Source organism: Rhinolophus sinicus, chromosome 16 (assembly GCF_057876585.1).
Source record: "Rhinolophus sinicus isolate RSI-liver-muscle chromosome 16, RSI-T2T, whole genome shotgun sequence".
Classification (NCBI taxonomy): domain Eukaryota; kingdom Metazoa; phylum Chordata; class Mammalia; order Chiroptera; family Rhinolophidae; genus Rhinolophus; species Rhinolophus sinicus.
The window spans coordinates 20,884,008-20,899,940 of record NC_142516.1 but is presented as its reverse complement, the minus strand read 5'-3'; the positions used below and the strand labels follow the sequence as shown (position 1 = coordinate 20,899,940).

The 15,933-nt window shown below is 45.0% G+C and overlaps 1 protein-coding gene across 1 annotated transcript; it reads right to left on the bottom strand.

The window, feature by feature from the left end:
• Window positions 1–336: 336 nt before the first annotated feature.
• Window positions 337–8,328, bottom strand: C16H9orf152 (chromosome 16 C9orf152 homolog). The gene is made up of 2 exons (XM_019734145.3): window positions 6,618–8,328; window positions 337–2,115 (listed from the first exon to the last, which is right to left on the bottom strand). Exons 1-2 carry the CDS (start codon window positions 6,808–6,810, stop codon window positions 1,580–1,582), a joined length of 729 nt encoding a protein of 242 aa, XP_019589704.3. The 5' UTR covers window positions 6,811–8,328; the 3' UTR covers window positions 337–1,579.
• Window positions 8,329–15,933: the final 7,605 nt, after the last annotated feature.

Here is a 15,933-nt window from a genome sequence, read left to right as displayed (position 1 = left end):
GGAAAACGTAGCCAGTCCTTGATGGACACACTGTAGAAAGGGGGAATCCTTTGTAAAACAAAAGCAAAGGACAAAGTTTTTTTTTCCAGAAAATGTCCTTGTTTTTCATTAGATTGTAGAAAGATTAACAACTGGTTCTTATTAATTATTCACAAAAAGAATCACAATGAATCTTCAAATTAGAGTGAATTTCTGGGTGGCAAAGCAGCAGGCACATCCATATTTTTGACAGGTAATAACAATCTTGGTTAATAACTCTGGATGTAGATGGGCAAGACTGGATTACCATGGGGGGGAAAGATGTGGGTGAAACTTTACAGAGAGAGAATTCGATGTGAGGAAAAGTCACCTTAGATGTGTTTAAATATCATTACTGAAGTTAAACATTGACTAGGGAAGACATACTTTATTCCCCATCACTCAAGTAACACATGCTTCACTTTGTCTTAGGTTTAAAATGTACCAGGAAGGATATAAGTGGTCCAAATTTGGCTGAAAAGGGAACAATTTGTGGGAAACACATATTTTCCAAGCAGGAGCATTTCTTTGGCTTTTTCTACTCTGGCTCCTATTACCATATATCATCAATGGTTGGCAGTGTTTAATAGAACTTAATTTGAAGAGGGAGGGAGATAGAAAGAAAAGCACAGAGAGAAGACACATAGAAAGGTAGAAAGGAAGGCAGGTAGAAAGGCAGGCAGGGGAGGAGACAGGAAGGGAGGAAGGGAGGGAGCGAAGAAGGAATAGAAGGAAAGATGGAGGGAAGGACAGAAGGCAATAAATCTGTGACGAGGCTGGTATGTGCAGTCTCAGTGAGAGATGAAAGATGACCAACCATTCCTAGACCGCTTCAACACACCAAATATTAGGTGGCATTGTTCTGACCCTTTTTATCCAGGGTGACCATACTTTGGGAGGCTTAAGCTGAAATGGTGTGGTCACTACCAGTGAAAGTAGTGACTTCTCAATGAGCTGGCCTCCAGGCAGAGCAACCAGAAAAGGGCAATTCTCAGAGCTCATCTTCTCCAGAACATGGGAGAAATCACCAGAAGATATTGAACTCAAACTTTTTTTTTGTAGAAAAATTCCTTGTTTTTCGTTAGACTATAAAAAGATTAACAATTGGCTCTTACTAATTATTCACAAAAAGAATCACGATAAATCCATGTCCCTTGACTCCAGGGCACTGTTAGGGCATTCCACTGGCTAGGATCCTGGTTTCATGTCTTAAAATTCCCTGGTTCTAGGGACTAAACAGATGTCCTACTGCACTTCTCCATGATGTGGGCACCCAGGGCTCCGTAGCAAAGTCTTCTTGTACAAGCAGAAGGGGGCTGCATTGATCTGACAGCAAGCACTCTTTCATTCTGAACTGTGAGCAGCGTGGCCTGAGCAATCTCTTCTTTTTTGAAGGACTACACCATGTGTCCACTGTGAAGTTCATTTCCCACAATCCCTATCATTGAGTTAGTCCAGGACTGCTCATAGTTAGAGGCCCTAGTTGTGGCTCTGCCTCCTGGGATCTTGGATGAGGCCAGAGGTGGCCTCAAGGTTCGGACATTTGGCTGAGTAGAAAGCTTCAGGCTGGGCCATATAAGCCCAGGTTCCGGGCAGCTTGGGAGATTCGGGGAGTTTTCCTCTGGGGAAATGGATAATGAGCTGCTTTTCCAGACCTATGTGGGTTCGTGGTGGAAGAAGGGCACGGAATGCCGATGTTTAAGCTGGATCCCACTGCCTTTGTTTGCGTATTGGCCACCGGACACTCCTGCTGGGCTGCCTCTGGGATCTCTGGGATTGCCGTCTCTTCCTGAGTCATCTGCTTGTTTTCAAACAAGCCTGGGTCTCCTTCATGAGGGAGCCTTTGCTCAGACCCCATGAGCTTGCCCTTGTGTTTTACCTGATGACTGGCTTCCTGGCGGAAGGTTTGGACCAGGCAGTGCATCTGTAGGTGTGTGTGCCATGGAGACTCAGGGCTCTGAAGACAGCCTCTGTCAGCCTCCTCGAGCATCCCCGCTGGCTCGGGGTCCATCTTGTTCAAGGGCAGTGAGTGCCTTCGCTCCTTGTTAATCCAAACAGCACTGACCATGGATTCAGCAGGAGCAGGTGAGTTCCCTCCTGAGAAAGCAAGACACAGCAGGGTCACCACTGGAAAGGACCTGGGCAGCTCTCATTTGGGGGTCTCAGAGCTTTTAAGCTGAAAGAAGGCTATGCCCCAAACATAAAGCACGCCAGGTACCCATACATTGTACGTGTGTGTACACACATATATGGACACACACATGATTCCACGCATATATGCCCACACACAGGCACTCCCTCCCACCCATGCAAACTGTCTCTCTCGCTGTCTCTCTCACACAAACAATTTTTCATTCATCCAACAAATACTTATTGAGCACTTATTATGTGCCAGGCATTATTTATTCTAGGTCCTGGGAATACGGAGTGAACACTGAGACAAAATCCATACCTTTATGATGTGTTGCAGTGGGGTAGAAAAACAATAAGCAAATGAATATATTATAATAAAATTTCAGTTGGTAACCAATGCTATGGAGAGAACCTTAAGCATAATAGAGTTTAATAATAGACTTCAGTTTCTGACTCCAATGAGCAGTAACCCCTAGGAAGAGCGAGGGGACTAGCATTTCAAACTGAAAGAATGGCAAGAAGCAAGGCACGCACAGGGTCACCCACGTGAGGACTCACATCCACTCACCAGTGGAAAAGACTTACGAAGTTTGTGTCCTGGGATTCTGGTACTGGATTTACCATCCAGGGCAGAGGAGGGAGGAGCTGTGTTTCAAAGCAGCGTCTTTTGGAGGACTGGCCTTTATCTGTCTATCACATAGACACTGTTCTGGGGACACATTTGCAAAACCTACTGCTTCCCTGAACTGGCTTCAGGGATGAGGGCGCAGACCAGTCTGTCTTCTTCCTCGGGGACATATTTTTACCACCTTGTGGAACATAATAGTTTACAGTCAACTCTTGGTGGCAGCAAGTGTTGTGGGAATGAAAGGTATGTTCCTATAGAAAATAGGTCTGTGACAAGCCTGCAGTTCCCTCTGAATGGTCAGTGAAGCCCTCTTGAGCATGCTGGCATTTGTCACCGCAGGAGGCCCTACAAAGTGCATGGCAGAAGTGGGGAAATGGTGTTGGAGGAATAAAATCATAAGGAAGCCCCCGAGCTCCAGTTCTGGGAATCCAAGAGAAACAGAGGGCCAGGGTAGCCATCTCTGCAAACAGTTACAGTCCCGGAAACGCTAATTCCAATGGTAAGACTGAAGCTTTGTTCCTGCTTCGTACTTGCACTACTATTTTCTTAGTGTAACAAACATGAAAACCTTTACAAATATTCAAAATGTTATGTACTTATTTGAGAACAGAGGAAAACAGGGATGTGATGCTTCCTTAATTCTCCATCCTTGGTTCAGTTTGCCAGCAGATGCAGTTGGGGAACAGGTATTTTGAGTTCCTCCTTGATTTCTCTCTTCAGCTGGGATGAAGGAATGGGGAATGGAGATATGGAAAGAGGAGCTGCCTTACAGGGTTGTTGGGAATGTTAGATGAAATGCACATAAAGCACCCAGCCCAGATATGATTTCCCATCCCCATTCCATTTCTACATATGATGACTCCCACGTTACCTGAACGTGAATGTGACAAAAGCATATGCCTTTTGGACACCAACCACCGGGGCACAGGGGCTTCCTAGACCCCAGCTCAGGTCCCAAGGTGCCCTTTTGTTGCATCAGGACAACCATACTGCTACTTGGAACTGCATTTCTAGAACCTAGGTCCTCTCCATAATGCTAAGACAGGATGAAGAAAGCTAATTCCAGGGTTCTTCCTTCCATTAACCAACTCCCAGAATACCTGCCCTTCCAAACACAACCCAATGTCTTAAGACACAGTTTTTAGTAGGAGCCGATCTCAATGGCCACCCCATCTTCCTGGGTCTCTCTGTGTTTTGGACGCAGAGGATCACTAACTTCTAAATTCCCTCTGCTCGCTTGGCTTTGTGACATTAATATCTCCTGTTTTTTCCCCCTACCATTTAAAAAATATTTAATTGTGGTACAACACACATGACATACAATTTACCATCATAACCATATTTAGGGTTACAGTTCAGTAGAGTTAAGTAGATTCATATTGTCATGTAGCTGATCTCCAGAACTTTTTCATCACCCCAAACTAAAACTCTATGCCCCTTAAACCACAACTCTCCGTTTCTCCCTCCTCCCTGCTCTTAGCAACCACCCTTCTACTTCCTATGAATTTGACCCCTCCAGGTGCCTCATAGAAGTAATATCATACAGCATTTGTCTTTTTCTGAATGGCTTATTTCACTGAGTATAATGTCCTCCAAGTTCATCCATAGTTATACAAGGTTCAGCATGTGTCAAGTTTCCTGCCTTTTAAAGGCTGTACTATACCTACTCTCTCTGTCTTCCCTCACTTCTCTTCGTTGGCTTGTCCCAGTATGAATGTAAGTGTCTGGAATATTCCAGAACTCTAATGTTCATCCCAGCATCTTGTCAATGTACACATCGAACTGCCACAATTTTACCCCATGCCCATGGCCTCAACTACCACCTATATATCGATGACCCCAAATCTATATCTCCAGCCCAGATATCTCTCCTGGGAAGCAGGCTGGTTGGAAGTCCTACAGACAACTATCTCGAATGCAGCGTGTTCGCCAAGAAATTCATCTCTCCCTGCGGAATATATTCCCTATCTCAGTGAATGGCATCACCATCTACCCTGCTGCTAAAATATAGGCAAAATTGATTTTTTTTGGTCTCTCTAGCATCATTTTCACCTCATTTTTGTAAACTTACCCTGGAGAACTAACTACCTTATTCTTCATACCCAGTCTAAATGCTTCCAGTGTCCTTCCAATTCAGATTTATGAGACCTAAGCGACCTGGTCCTCAGCCAATCAGCACAGAAAGTCCTGAAGACCTTTGTAGGTATCAATCCACTTCATTCCTATCACAACCCTGTAATTTAGGTACTACAGTTATTCCCAGTGGACAGATAAGGAACCCGAGTCACAGAGAATTTACATAACTTGTTCAAAGCTGTACATAGCAAGAAAGTGGTGGAGCTGGGATGCAAGCTTTTCAGAGACCAAGTATAGGACCACTCCATCAGGCAGTGTGTGACTTCTCACAATTAGAGAAAAATGCAGAATTGTACATTGTTAGAAGTGCCTTAAAAGGCCCGGACCCAGCCTGGGGGTCAGAAGTCGTCCCTGAGAAGGCAGAATCCTGCACACTCCTTGCACTAATATGCCTAAGTGATGACTTGGTAATGATGGAGGCAGGAGCTCAGAGTTATAGAATGCAGGAGAAAGGGCCAGAGGGAGGGTTGGGACAGGGATGGTGAATACCACGGGGCACATGGAGTTGGAGCTACCTTTCGGACGTGCCCATTACAGGGATTTGTGAGTCTGGATCACAGGTGGGTTAAGCATGATGCTTTCATTTGATCGTGGTTTAATTTAATAAGTGCTTGCTGAGCGACTGAACGAATCAACATCCTGGAGGATGGGGTAGGGCTTTAAGAACCTTTCAGCTTATGCCCTGCAAAGATGGGAGGGTGGTGCTATTTGGCTGTGCCAATTCAGTTCAAAGGGATTGCACTGGTTGGCAACAACCTAAGTAATATGAGATGGGTGCCTTTGGCTCAGAAGTGCCACTTTTGTCTCCAAAAGGCTGCACACGTCCTGTCCCAGGCAGTGAGGTCCCTTTGGCCCCTGATTTCTTCCCAGCCTGGCCCAGTGCAGGATGGGTCACTCAACAAGTCCCGAACTGTCCAAATAACTGTAGAAACTCCCAGGCACAGGCTTGACCTTTCAGGGGATCTCCTTACCTTCTTGAACCTGTTCCTCTGTTAGAGGATAAAGGGCTCAGGTTTGACAATCGCGTGATTTCTGAGCTATATGCTCCTAACTTCCTCCTGTAATGAAATCTGAGTTCCTGAAGGGAAGAGGCTCCCCCCCTTTGAAGAGGGGGCTTCAGTGTCTCCTTGGACCCCCCTGGCTGCTGTTTGAGGCTGTGATGACTGAGTTCCCTGAGCCAGGACCCCTAGTGGATCCCTGAGTCCTGTGCTTCCTCTAGCTAGTGCCCAGGCTGTCGGGAATGCCATGTCTTCCTTCTCCGGAGCCAGTTTCTCAGGTTTGTAGGAGGTGCCTTGGTGAGGCCAGCCAGGAGGCTGAGCTCGCATCTCCCCACCTGGCCTAGCAGGGGGGCCAAGCCCAGCTCACCAGGCAGACCAGTCCAGCAAGATCAGAACACAAGAGCAGAGGCCAAGGAACAGCAGGCGGCCGGCCAGATGCCTGGCTGAGGCCCCTGGCTCAGCTGGCAGGGGACTGAGCCTAGCAGAGCTACCCTGTATCAGCCTGCTCTGTATCAGCCTACCCTGTATCTACCCTGCTCTAGCTCTGACTTCAGGTGGTCTGCACACCTGCTCTTCCCCACCAGGAGGGCCGGCAGAGTTCTGGTTCTGCCTTGCTGGCAGCTCAAGCCCCCCCCCCCCCCATTCCACCCACAGCCAGGCCCTCTTCCCCTCTACTGCAGCTCCCAGCACCTGCCCAGCCCTACCTTTCGGGAGTACCACAAGGTGGCCCTGGGCCCTCTGCTGCTGCCTCAAGCCTTCGTACTGGGCTCGCAGGAGTTGGATGCTGAGTGGGGGCCCTTTTCCCGGGGCCTGAGTCCTGGAGCCCTCAGCCATGAGGAGAGACCCCACCTGCCAGAAGTGGGCAGGGCACAGACATTGGCAGGGCAACCCCTTCATCCGGATCCGGGAGAAAAGCAAACACTGAGGGGAGGGGCAGGGGGCGGGGTGGGAGGTGGCAGAGCAAATGGGGATTGGGGAGGGAAGTGAGGAGGGAAGGTGGAAAGATGCAGGGGAGGGAGAGAGATGAGGGGGAGGGACAGGGGGATATTGGGGGAAGGAAAATGTAAGCGAAAAGAAAAGCGGAGGGAAATGTAGGGCCAAGTGGAAAGGTGGGGAAGGAGTAAAGCTAGGGGAGGAGAGAAAGACCAGCTAGAGGAAAACGGGGGAAGAGGAGGAGAAATGCGGGGGAAAGGAAAAGTCAGGGGGAGGAGGGAACTGTGGAGGAGGAAAGGAAGGAAGAGGGAAGGAAAGAATGGAGGAAGAAGGTGGTAGTAGCAAGGAGGATTGGTTGGGTGGGAGAAGAGTGAGGACGTTGGGACAGCAGGAGGATGAAGGGGGAAAGGAGTGAATGGGGAGTAGGAGATTGAGGGGCCCAGGGGTGAGGCGAGGAGTAAGGGAATAAAGAGAAAGGCAAGCACAGCTGTTCAGCGTCCTTCTGGGGGTCCAAGGAGGTGCTGTATTTCCAGGTCCTTCACTGCTTGATCCCGAAGTTTAGACTCCAATTCCAAGAGCTATGGTGAAGCCTGCCGTTTCCTAGCAGAGCTGGGGAATGCCGAGTGCTTGCTCGGCTCACCCCTCTTGGACTGGAACCTGGACGCTCATCAGCAAACCAGCCCATTCAGTTTGCAGTTGGAAAAGGAACACCCTCTGCAGCCTCACAAAGCTGGTGCCAGGGATGTGCATGCTGCAGCCATGTCCTAGGGAAACCAGTAGCAAAGGTGTCCCCAAGGTCTCCTCTCACTCCCAACGCACATCTCAGGAGAAAGCCCAGCCCCAAAGCCTTCCTTGGGGAAAGAGCCCAAGGGAGTCCAGGCCTCTAGCCAAACCCCACCTCTTTGACATTCGATGCAGCCTCTGAGGTCTCAGCATTTTGCAACCAAGCAGTAAGTTGGTGTTGATCTTACCCACAGCTCGGTGCACCCTCACCCTCTGCTTGCCAGCCCCACCATCTCGGATTCCCCTCTGAATCCAAGACCCTTTGCCTGTTGCCCCAGCTTCAACCTATCCTTGCTCCATTTAGTCAACGAAGTGCCTTTTCTATCTTCTACCAGGGACTAATTGATTTCCCAGTTACCCAAGACACCTATGGAGGCAATGGAAACAGTAGAGACTGGATTTAGGGAAGTTTTGGAGGTTAACTGGATGGGATCCAGCCATTGGGTGTGGTGGTGAAAGATGGAGGATCCATCTTCATTGAGTAGTGTGTCAGTTTGCTAGGGCTGCAAAACAGAACAAAGTACCAGAAATTGCTAGTCATTGGATGTGGACTGTGGAGGTAGATTAGATTGTGGATGTGAATGTGGATTGTGGATGTGAATATGGATTGTGGATGTGCTACTGTTGGATACAGGGGTAAGAGACGGAGGCTTCATTTTCATTGAGTAGTATGTTTGTGTGCTAGGGCTGCAAAACAAAACAAAGGACCACAAATGTAGTGGCTTAAACGAAAGTAATCTATTGTCTACAGTTCCAGAGGCTCGAAGTCTGAGAACAAGGTATCAGTCAGCAGAGTTAGTTCCTTCTCGGGGCTGGAAGAGAGAATCTGTTCCATGCTTCTCACCTAACTCTGGCAGTTTGCTGACAATCTTTGGTGCTCCTTGGCTTGTAGAAGCATCACCTGGTCTCTGCCTTTATATTCACATGGCGTTCTCCCTGTGTGTATGTCTCTGTGTCAAAATTTCTCCTTTTCTTCCTTCAGGAAGGACACCAGTCATATTGGATTAGGGCCCACTAATGATCTCATCTTAATTCAATTAGTTAAATCTGCAATGACTCTATTTCCAAATAGAGTCACATTCTGAGGTTCTGGTGTTAGAACTTCAACCTATGAATCTTGGAGGACACAATTTAACCCATACCAGGTAGAGAAGTGGTAGTTCTAGTCACAGAGATGGCACAGGGAAGAAGCAGACTGGGGGGGCAAAGGAGAGGAGGGCTTTGTTTTAGATCTTATGTTTCAGGTGCCTATGGTCTTTGGATCATCGGGAGTGAGCTAGATGCTTGGTAGAGAAATGTAAATGTCATCATTTATGAAAACGATACAGTTCAGTTCATGATTGGAAAAGTTTTATCATTAGACAGGTATACATAGAATTGAGGGATGGTCCAAATAGCTCTTTCTTTTCCCTTTTCAGTCCCCCTTTTCTGTTTGCTTGTTCAAGTTTATGCTGGATGGACAGAGAGGCTTCCTCCATGCATTCCTATTTTCTCCTTTCTCCTCTCTTGTCTCAGGATCTAACTTCTTTCTCTTGTAATGATGGCATCTGGGCCATCATTATGTTCTAAGAATTGAAGGAGAGGATGAATGGTCTAGGCTGGTGGAGTTTCTGGAAGACTACTTCTTAGCATTATTGCTGTACTATTATGTTTTTTAAAAAGGTCTCACTCTCTTTTTCTCACCTCATCAGGACCTTTTCTGTTATCCTGGCTTGGGCTGGGTGTGCCTATGAGTAGAGTGGACATGCACTCCTGAAAGAGGGTTTATGGAGGTGAAAATGCCCACCTGACCTCATGAGAATGGAAATCTTCAGCTTACACGTGGCAGCTGAAGTCTTAGAATGGAATGAAATCTCTAATTTAGGAGATTTCAAGATAATTCAAGATACCAAGTTCTGGGAAGATCGCTATTTAAGGGGCCGGCAGAAGTCAGAAGATAATGTTGAAAACTGGAAAAGTGAAATAAAAATGGTAGGAGAGGAAACAGTGAAGAGGGGCATTCCAGACTGTAAGGAAGGAAAGAAATGTCACAAATGATGCAGGGTGGTCAAAATGGGAGAGACAATCTCCTGATCTTTCTACCTGCCCTATAGAATAGCATCTGAGAAATACATACCGTGTTTCCCCGAAAATAAGACCTAGCTGGACAGTCAGCTCTAATGCATCTTTTGGAGCAAAAATTAATATAATACCCGGTATATTATATTATATTATATTATATTATATTATATTATATTAATCAGTCTTATAGTAAAATAAGACCACGTCTTATATTACTTTTTGCTCCAAAAGATGCATTAGAGCTGATTGTCAGGCTAGGTCTTATTTTTGGGGAACACAGTATGCAGAAGAACATATGCAGAAGACTGGTTGGTTATCAGTCTGACTACATGGTAAAACCACCTCAGGAGTTTTTTAAAAATACCAGTGTTTCAGTGCTTCCCCTAAACAGCCTGATTTAATTAGTCTGAGGTGGTGTCTGGATATTTCTAAAGTTCTTCACTGCACTAGAGAGCCATCCGCCTAGTTGTTTGAGTCCCTGGGTCTCTCAAAGAGACAAGCAGTGTAAGATAGCCCAAACTTTTTCATCCCTTTTGAACAGGATGTCTCTCTATCATGAGCAGAAGGCAAGAGGGACCCTCCATGCTGGTCCTGCTGCACTGGCCATAAAATTGGATTTCCACTATATTTTGGCATTGAGTTGTCAGTCTTCACCTTTAGTATTAACAGTTGTCTGTTTCTATGGGTGCATCTTTGTAGCTATTTCAGTGAGAAGTAGGAGAGGCTATCAGCGGCCACTTTCATGCCTTTTAGAAGCTTAAGTTCCCTCTTGCTTCATATGGTTTCTCTCTCTCTCTTTTAACATCCAACCTTTAACCCATTTGGAACTGATTTTAATGTTAGAGTGTTAAGTATAAGGCAGAGATGTAGCTCTTTTTATTCTCCAAATAAGTGCCCAATTGTCCCAATACCATTTCTTGAATAAACTTTCCTTTCCCTGTGACTTGAGATAACAACAAAAGTAGTGTCAGAAAAAAAAAGGCAACTGTATTATAACCCAGGGATTCTTCAGGAATAAATGAAAAATATGATTGAGTCTGGATAATGATGACTGCTGCTGCTAAAAGGGTGTGCTTTATTATTCAGGTAGACTCTCTAGGGCAGCAAGAAAGAAGCTTTGCATTTGCTCAGTGTTGGAGACATGGGAGTAGGGATGAGATGCACTGTTATTTGAGAGAATATTTTCTTTTTCCGTATGTGTTTAAACTGAACCGAACCTGAAATGTAAAGTCTGTGGCTGAGAGATAAGCCTGTGATTGTTCTAACACGATCACTAACTAAAGGAACCACTATTCCTGCAGTTCTCACTGAAGCTTATAGTAAAGGACATTAGACCGAGAGGATCCAAGTCTGCTCCTGTCCAAGAGATCAGCTATTCTATGAGACTTGGGTGGCAACAGGTGTCACTTGTCCCTTAGGGCACTACTCCAGAGAGAATCACTCCAACGGGAGGCATTGTGACCCAAGGGCCAGCCTTGGGTGGGTGGAGATTCAGAGACTTGAAGAAGGAAGCCCACAGGGGAGATGCTTTGAGAGCCAAAGTCCAGGAGAGCCACATACACAGTGGGGATGGGACAGGAATGGGTGCTGTCCTGGTGAAGGACTTTCAAGTTCTTTCCACTGGAAATTCCAGGGAAAGCTTAAGGTACCCCAACCTCAAGGTTTTCCTCTTCCCCCGTCCCCAGTACCTCCCAAACACTAATCTGCTTTCTGTTTCTATGGATTTGCCTCTTCCTATAAATGGAACCATGCAATAGGTGACCTTTTATGTCTCACTTCTTTCACTTAGCATCATGTTTTCACGGTTCATCTATGTTGTAGCGTAGATCAGTACTTCTTTCCTTTTCACTTTTGCACAATATTCCATTGTACGAATATATCTTTTGTTTATCCACTCGTCTGTTGATGGACACTTTGGCTATTGTGAGTAGTGTGACTGTGAACAGTGCTGCTGTAAATATTCATATCCAGATTTTTGTTTGAAGACCTGTTCTCAGTTCTTTTGGGTGCGCTACCGAGGCATCTACTCCTTGCTAAATCATATGGTTCTTGTATGTTATTTTTATTGCAAAACTTCCTTGGCTGAAAAGGTGTTGTGTTTTGATGACATTGAAAGATTTCTGTGCAGTACGCTTTGTCTTTCCTAGTGACATGCCAAGAGCTCTGCCCTGCGGTAGGCTGGCCTTTGCATGTTAGTTGGTGTGTGTGTTTGGTTTTTTGGAAAGAGGATTATAGTTTATAATTTTTAACCGTGTAATGACAAAATAACTTCTTGGCTATAAACAAGATTTTGAGAAGCAAGGATACCTTCTGACCCATTGGTATTTCTTTTCTCAATACTGTTGCTTCAAATACATTGAAAGTCCATTGTGGAAAAATGCATAAAACTTCTCCCAAATTTGTTTTGCTGTGGCCCATCAGAATCATTACCTATGCAATTGCTATTTTATCAAATAATTGTATAAAATCATTTAAGGGAATTTTAGAGGTAGTGTAATGATTATGTCCTTGGAATCTGATACCTGGGTTTGAATCCTGGCTCTGCCACTTACTAGTTGTGAAATCTTGGGCAAGTTTCTTAACATAAGAAACCTCCCTGTGCCTTAGTTTTCCCATCGGCTAAATGGAGCCAATAATATCACCTTTGTAAAGATGCAATGTCCTTAGAACAGTGCCTAGTGTGAGTTTGGCACTGCAGGAGCTTATTTTGAATGCAAATTCACAAATGTTCCAAATAATTACAATATCTTTCATCAAAATTTAGTTTTGACAATGCCTATCATTCTCTGCAGTAGAACATTTCCCCCCCCAAATAAAACTTATAAAAGCTATTGAAAGAACACTATGGGACAACTACCTAATAATTAGCTTCAAATACCTAAAAAGAGACATCACAAATTTTAAGACAATTTTACTAATAACAAAACACAATGCTATTATAATAATAATAGCCCCCACGTTTTGGTTTTGAGGTCGAGATTCATTTCACTCAACATTTATTCATTCAATATGAACTTATTCAACTACCACAATGATCCAGACTCACTAATCAGTACAAAACAGTAAATTAAACAGACACTGTCCTCATGGAACTTCTAGTCCGGCGGTGGGACAGAAATGAAGAACAAGTAAACTGAAAATTGCATAATTATAATTTATGATATGAACTGGATGAAGAGAACATAATAAACAACTTAAATGAAATAATGCACATAAAGTGTTGGGGGGGTTCCTGGCCCTTAGACAATGTGCAATAAAAGTTATTTGTGATTATTTATTATTCCCATAATTATTATAATTTATCCAGTTTATTCACCTGTAAAAAAAAAAAAAAAAATCCATCATCTTAAAGTTTCCTGCCCTCTAGTGGGGACTTTGAGTCATAGCCACACAAACAACAGAAAGGTTGAGTGTTTTTTGATGTTTCCAGCTGCTGTTTAATGAGCTCCTGCTGGTGGAGTGCCCAGCAAAGAACTGCACAGGCCATGCAACAGAGGGCCCCACATGCCCATAACTTCCTTCAGAGGCCTTCTTTATGCATGATTGGTGCCACGTGTCCTCACCGTCTTCCCTGGGCACCATTGATGGCTAATCAGTGGCCTGTGAAGTGACCGGAGGTAGAAATTCTACTAAATAGGGCTCTGCATAGAGGAGAGTGAAAGGCCCAGCTAGTCAGCCTTCAAAATAGAGCAAGACAGAGCCAATTAATCCACAGTCCAATTGAAGGGATGGAAAGTATTTAAACCACGATGGCAGAGCATCGGAGTGAAGAATGCCTGCAACTGATCAGCCAGGGCTGCCTCCTCTCCCAAAGATGTTGCAGTAGCCCCGGGTAAGTCCAGGTGAGGCTGGTGACCATGGCCTTTGTCCTACCTTCCCTGAACATTTTTGCCATAACCCTGAGTTATCCCAGGTAGTTCCAGTGTCAAAGAGCCTCACAAAGATGTTTTAATAAGCCATCCCAGTTCATTCTTGCAAGCCTCCTGAGAAACGTATTATTTTCTCTGTTATAGGGGCTCAGAGAGGTTAAGTTACATACCCAAGGTCCCACAGCTAATAATTGGCAGTACAGAATTTGAACCCCCTTCTTTCTGCCATCAGACCTTGTGATATCAGAACTTTTACTACCCCATAATCCATATCTGTCGTATTGAAACTTGAGTTTAAATGGAGATATGAGATTAGATAGTCTCCCACTTTATATTATAACAAAACCCTCTTTTAAAATAACTAGGTTAAAAAACTTTAATCAGGTCATCAGATAAGGTTTTGTACCAGCTTTCAAAATCAGTTAACGTCTGGGAACAATTTGATCCCTTGCTCCACAATCTTTAAGTTTTCCTTTAATGACCTCACTCTGAATCTGATTATGGATTGAAAAGCCTTCCCACAGTTTGGACCCACGTTCTTGGGGATTGTGTTCTGTTTTAGCCAAAGTCAGAAAACTGCTTTCCTAAGGTGTGTAAACTAACTCAGGGATTCTCATTCCTGACTGCACATTCAGAAGCACTTGACTAACTTCGTAAAGTTACTTATGCTGGGGCTTCATCCCACACCTATTGCATCCAAATCATAGAAGGTGGGGCCTGGGCATCGGTCCTTTAATACTTGCCAGGGTGCAGCCAGGGCCAAGAACCACTGAGCTATTTCAGTGGTTGTTTGTTAAGCTACCTGGTTTTGGAGAAAGTTTCTTCTGTTCACACTCTTGGCAGGGCTGTTTGCAGAGATTCATTTATAGGGTGTGGTAGTGGTGGTGGGGAGTGGAAGAAGGGTCTCGTCTGTCTTCCTCGATGCACCTGCTGTGTATTCTCTGCCCCTGTCTTAACACAGGTATGGCCTGGACTGTCTGCACTGCTACCTGAACTCTGGACCTGGGACACAGAATACTGAACCTAATTTCACACTTTCAGCTGGACTTACCTACAGCTCTCCGACCTGTAAACGTTACCCTGTCTTGTTACCCAGGCTATGAGCTTCTGCTTAGACTGTGCAGGCCTCTGCTCTATTGTTCACCTACACTGTGGGTATCTGAATAGCATGGTAATTTGTGCACAGATCTAAGTATGTGCACTAAATGCCAGGGAAATTTCCCAAAAGTCCTACAGTTGTCTGCTTGTTTTTACCAAAGATTTCCACTGCCATCTATATCTTTTGGAAAATGACTTTTGGAGCCCCGGAGGTTTTACCAATGACCCCTGGGCTTACAGAAATCATTCAGTGTGAACTAGCCAGGTCAGAGTTGTTCAATTTGGCATAATTTCCCTGTTGAGTTTTCACATTTAATTCAGCCCTTTCTGATAGTCTAACAGGCTATTATTTTTGTGTTTTGGTGGCTATAACCCCTCCAGGGTCAGTAAGGCCCCAGATGTTAAAATTTTAGAATAAGGAGTGGCCAGGTGGCTCAGTTGGTTAGAGCGTGAGCTCTGAACAACAGGGTTGCTGGTTCAATTCCCACATGGTCCAGTGAGCTGTGACCTCCACAACTAGATTGAAGACAACGAGCTGCCACTGAGCTGCCGGAGGGGCGACCGGATGGCTCAGTTGGTTAGGGTGCGAGCTCTCAACAACAAGGTTGCTTGTTCAATTCCTGCATGGGATGGTGGGCTGTGCCCCCTGTAACTAAGATTGAAAACAGTGACTGGACTTGAAGCTGAGCTGCGCCCTCCACAACTAGATTGAAGGACAATGACTTGGCTGGGCTTTGGAGAAACACACTGTTCTCCAATATTCCCCATTAAAAAAAATATTAGAACAAATAAGACATGCTTAATACACTCTGTTTGAAAGACTTGGTGTTAAGTGAAGACTATATTTCCTACCATGTTTATCCGATGGAAAATCATTACAACTGTTGACAAAAAGACATCCAAACATAGAGAGAAGTTTATAAAAGTTTATTAGAGTCAAAGATTGAAGACATGCCCTAAAGCAAGATATCAAGGGATTGAGAAAATGCTCTGGAGAATGGCAGTTTTGCAGCTTATTTTATCCATTAGAATCAAAGGAGGAGCCATAAGGAAGGTTACATGAAATCTGTCAGTGGCAGATCAAGGAGGCAGGAGAAAGCAACGCGAGGAAATCTCTTGGATTAGATAAAAAAAGCAAAAGGGAGAAACACATATTTTACATTGGCCGGCACAGGATAGTTAATAATTAACGTTTACAGCACACAGAGAGGGTATGCCAGGAACAAGATAGCAACGAGGGGTTCTGTGCTCTGTGCTCTGGTGCCTGTGGTTGTGC

Bases quoted from the DNA above. Each gene is read 5' to 3' on its own strand.
- C16H9orf152 (XM_019734145.3), bottom strand. From the start codon at position 6,810: ATGAAGGGGTTGCCCTGCCAATGTCTGTGCCCTGCCCACTTCTGGCAG. The intron at 2,116-6,617 runs GTAGGGCTGGGC...TTGCTTTCTCAG, and splicing joins CCTTGTGGTACTCCCGAAAG to GAGGGAACTCACCTGCTCCT.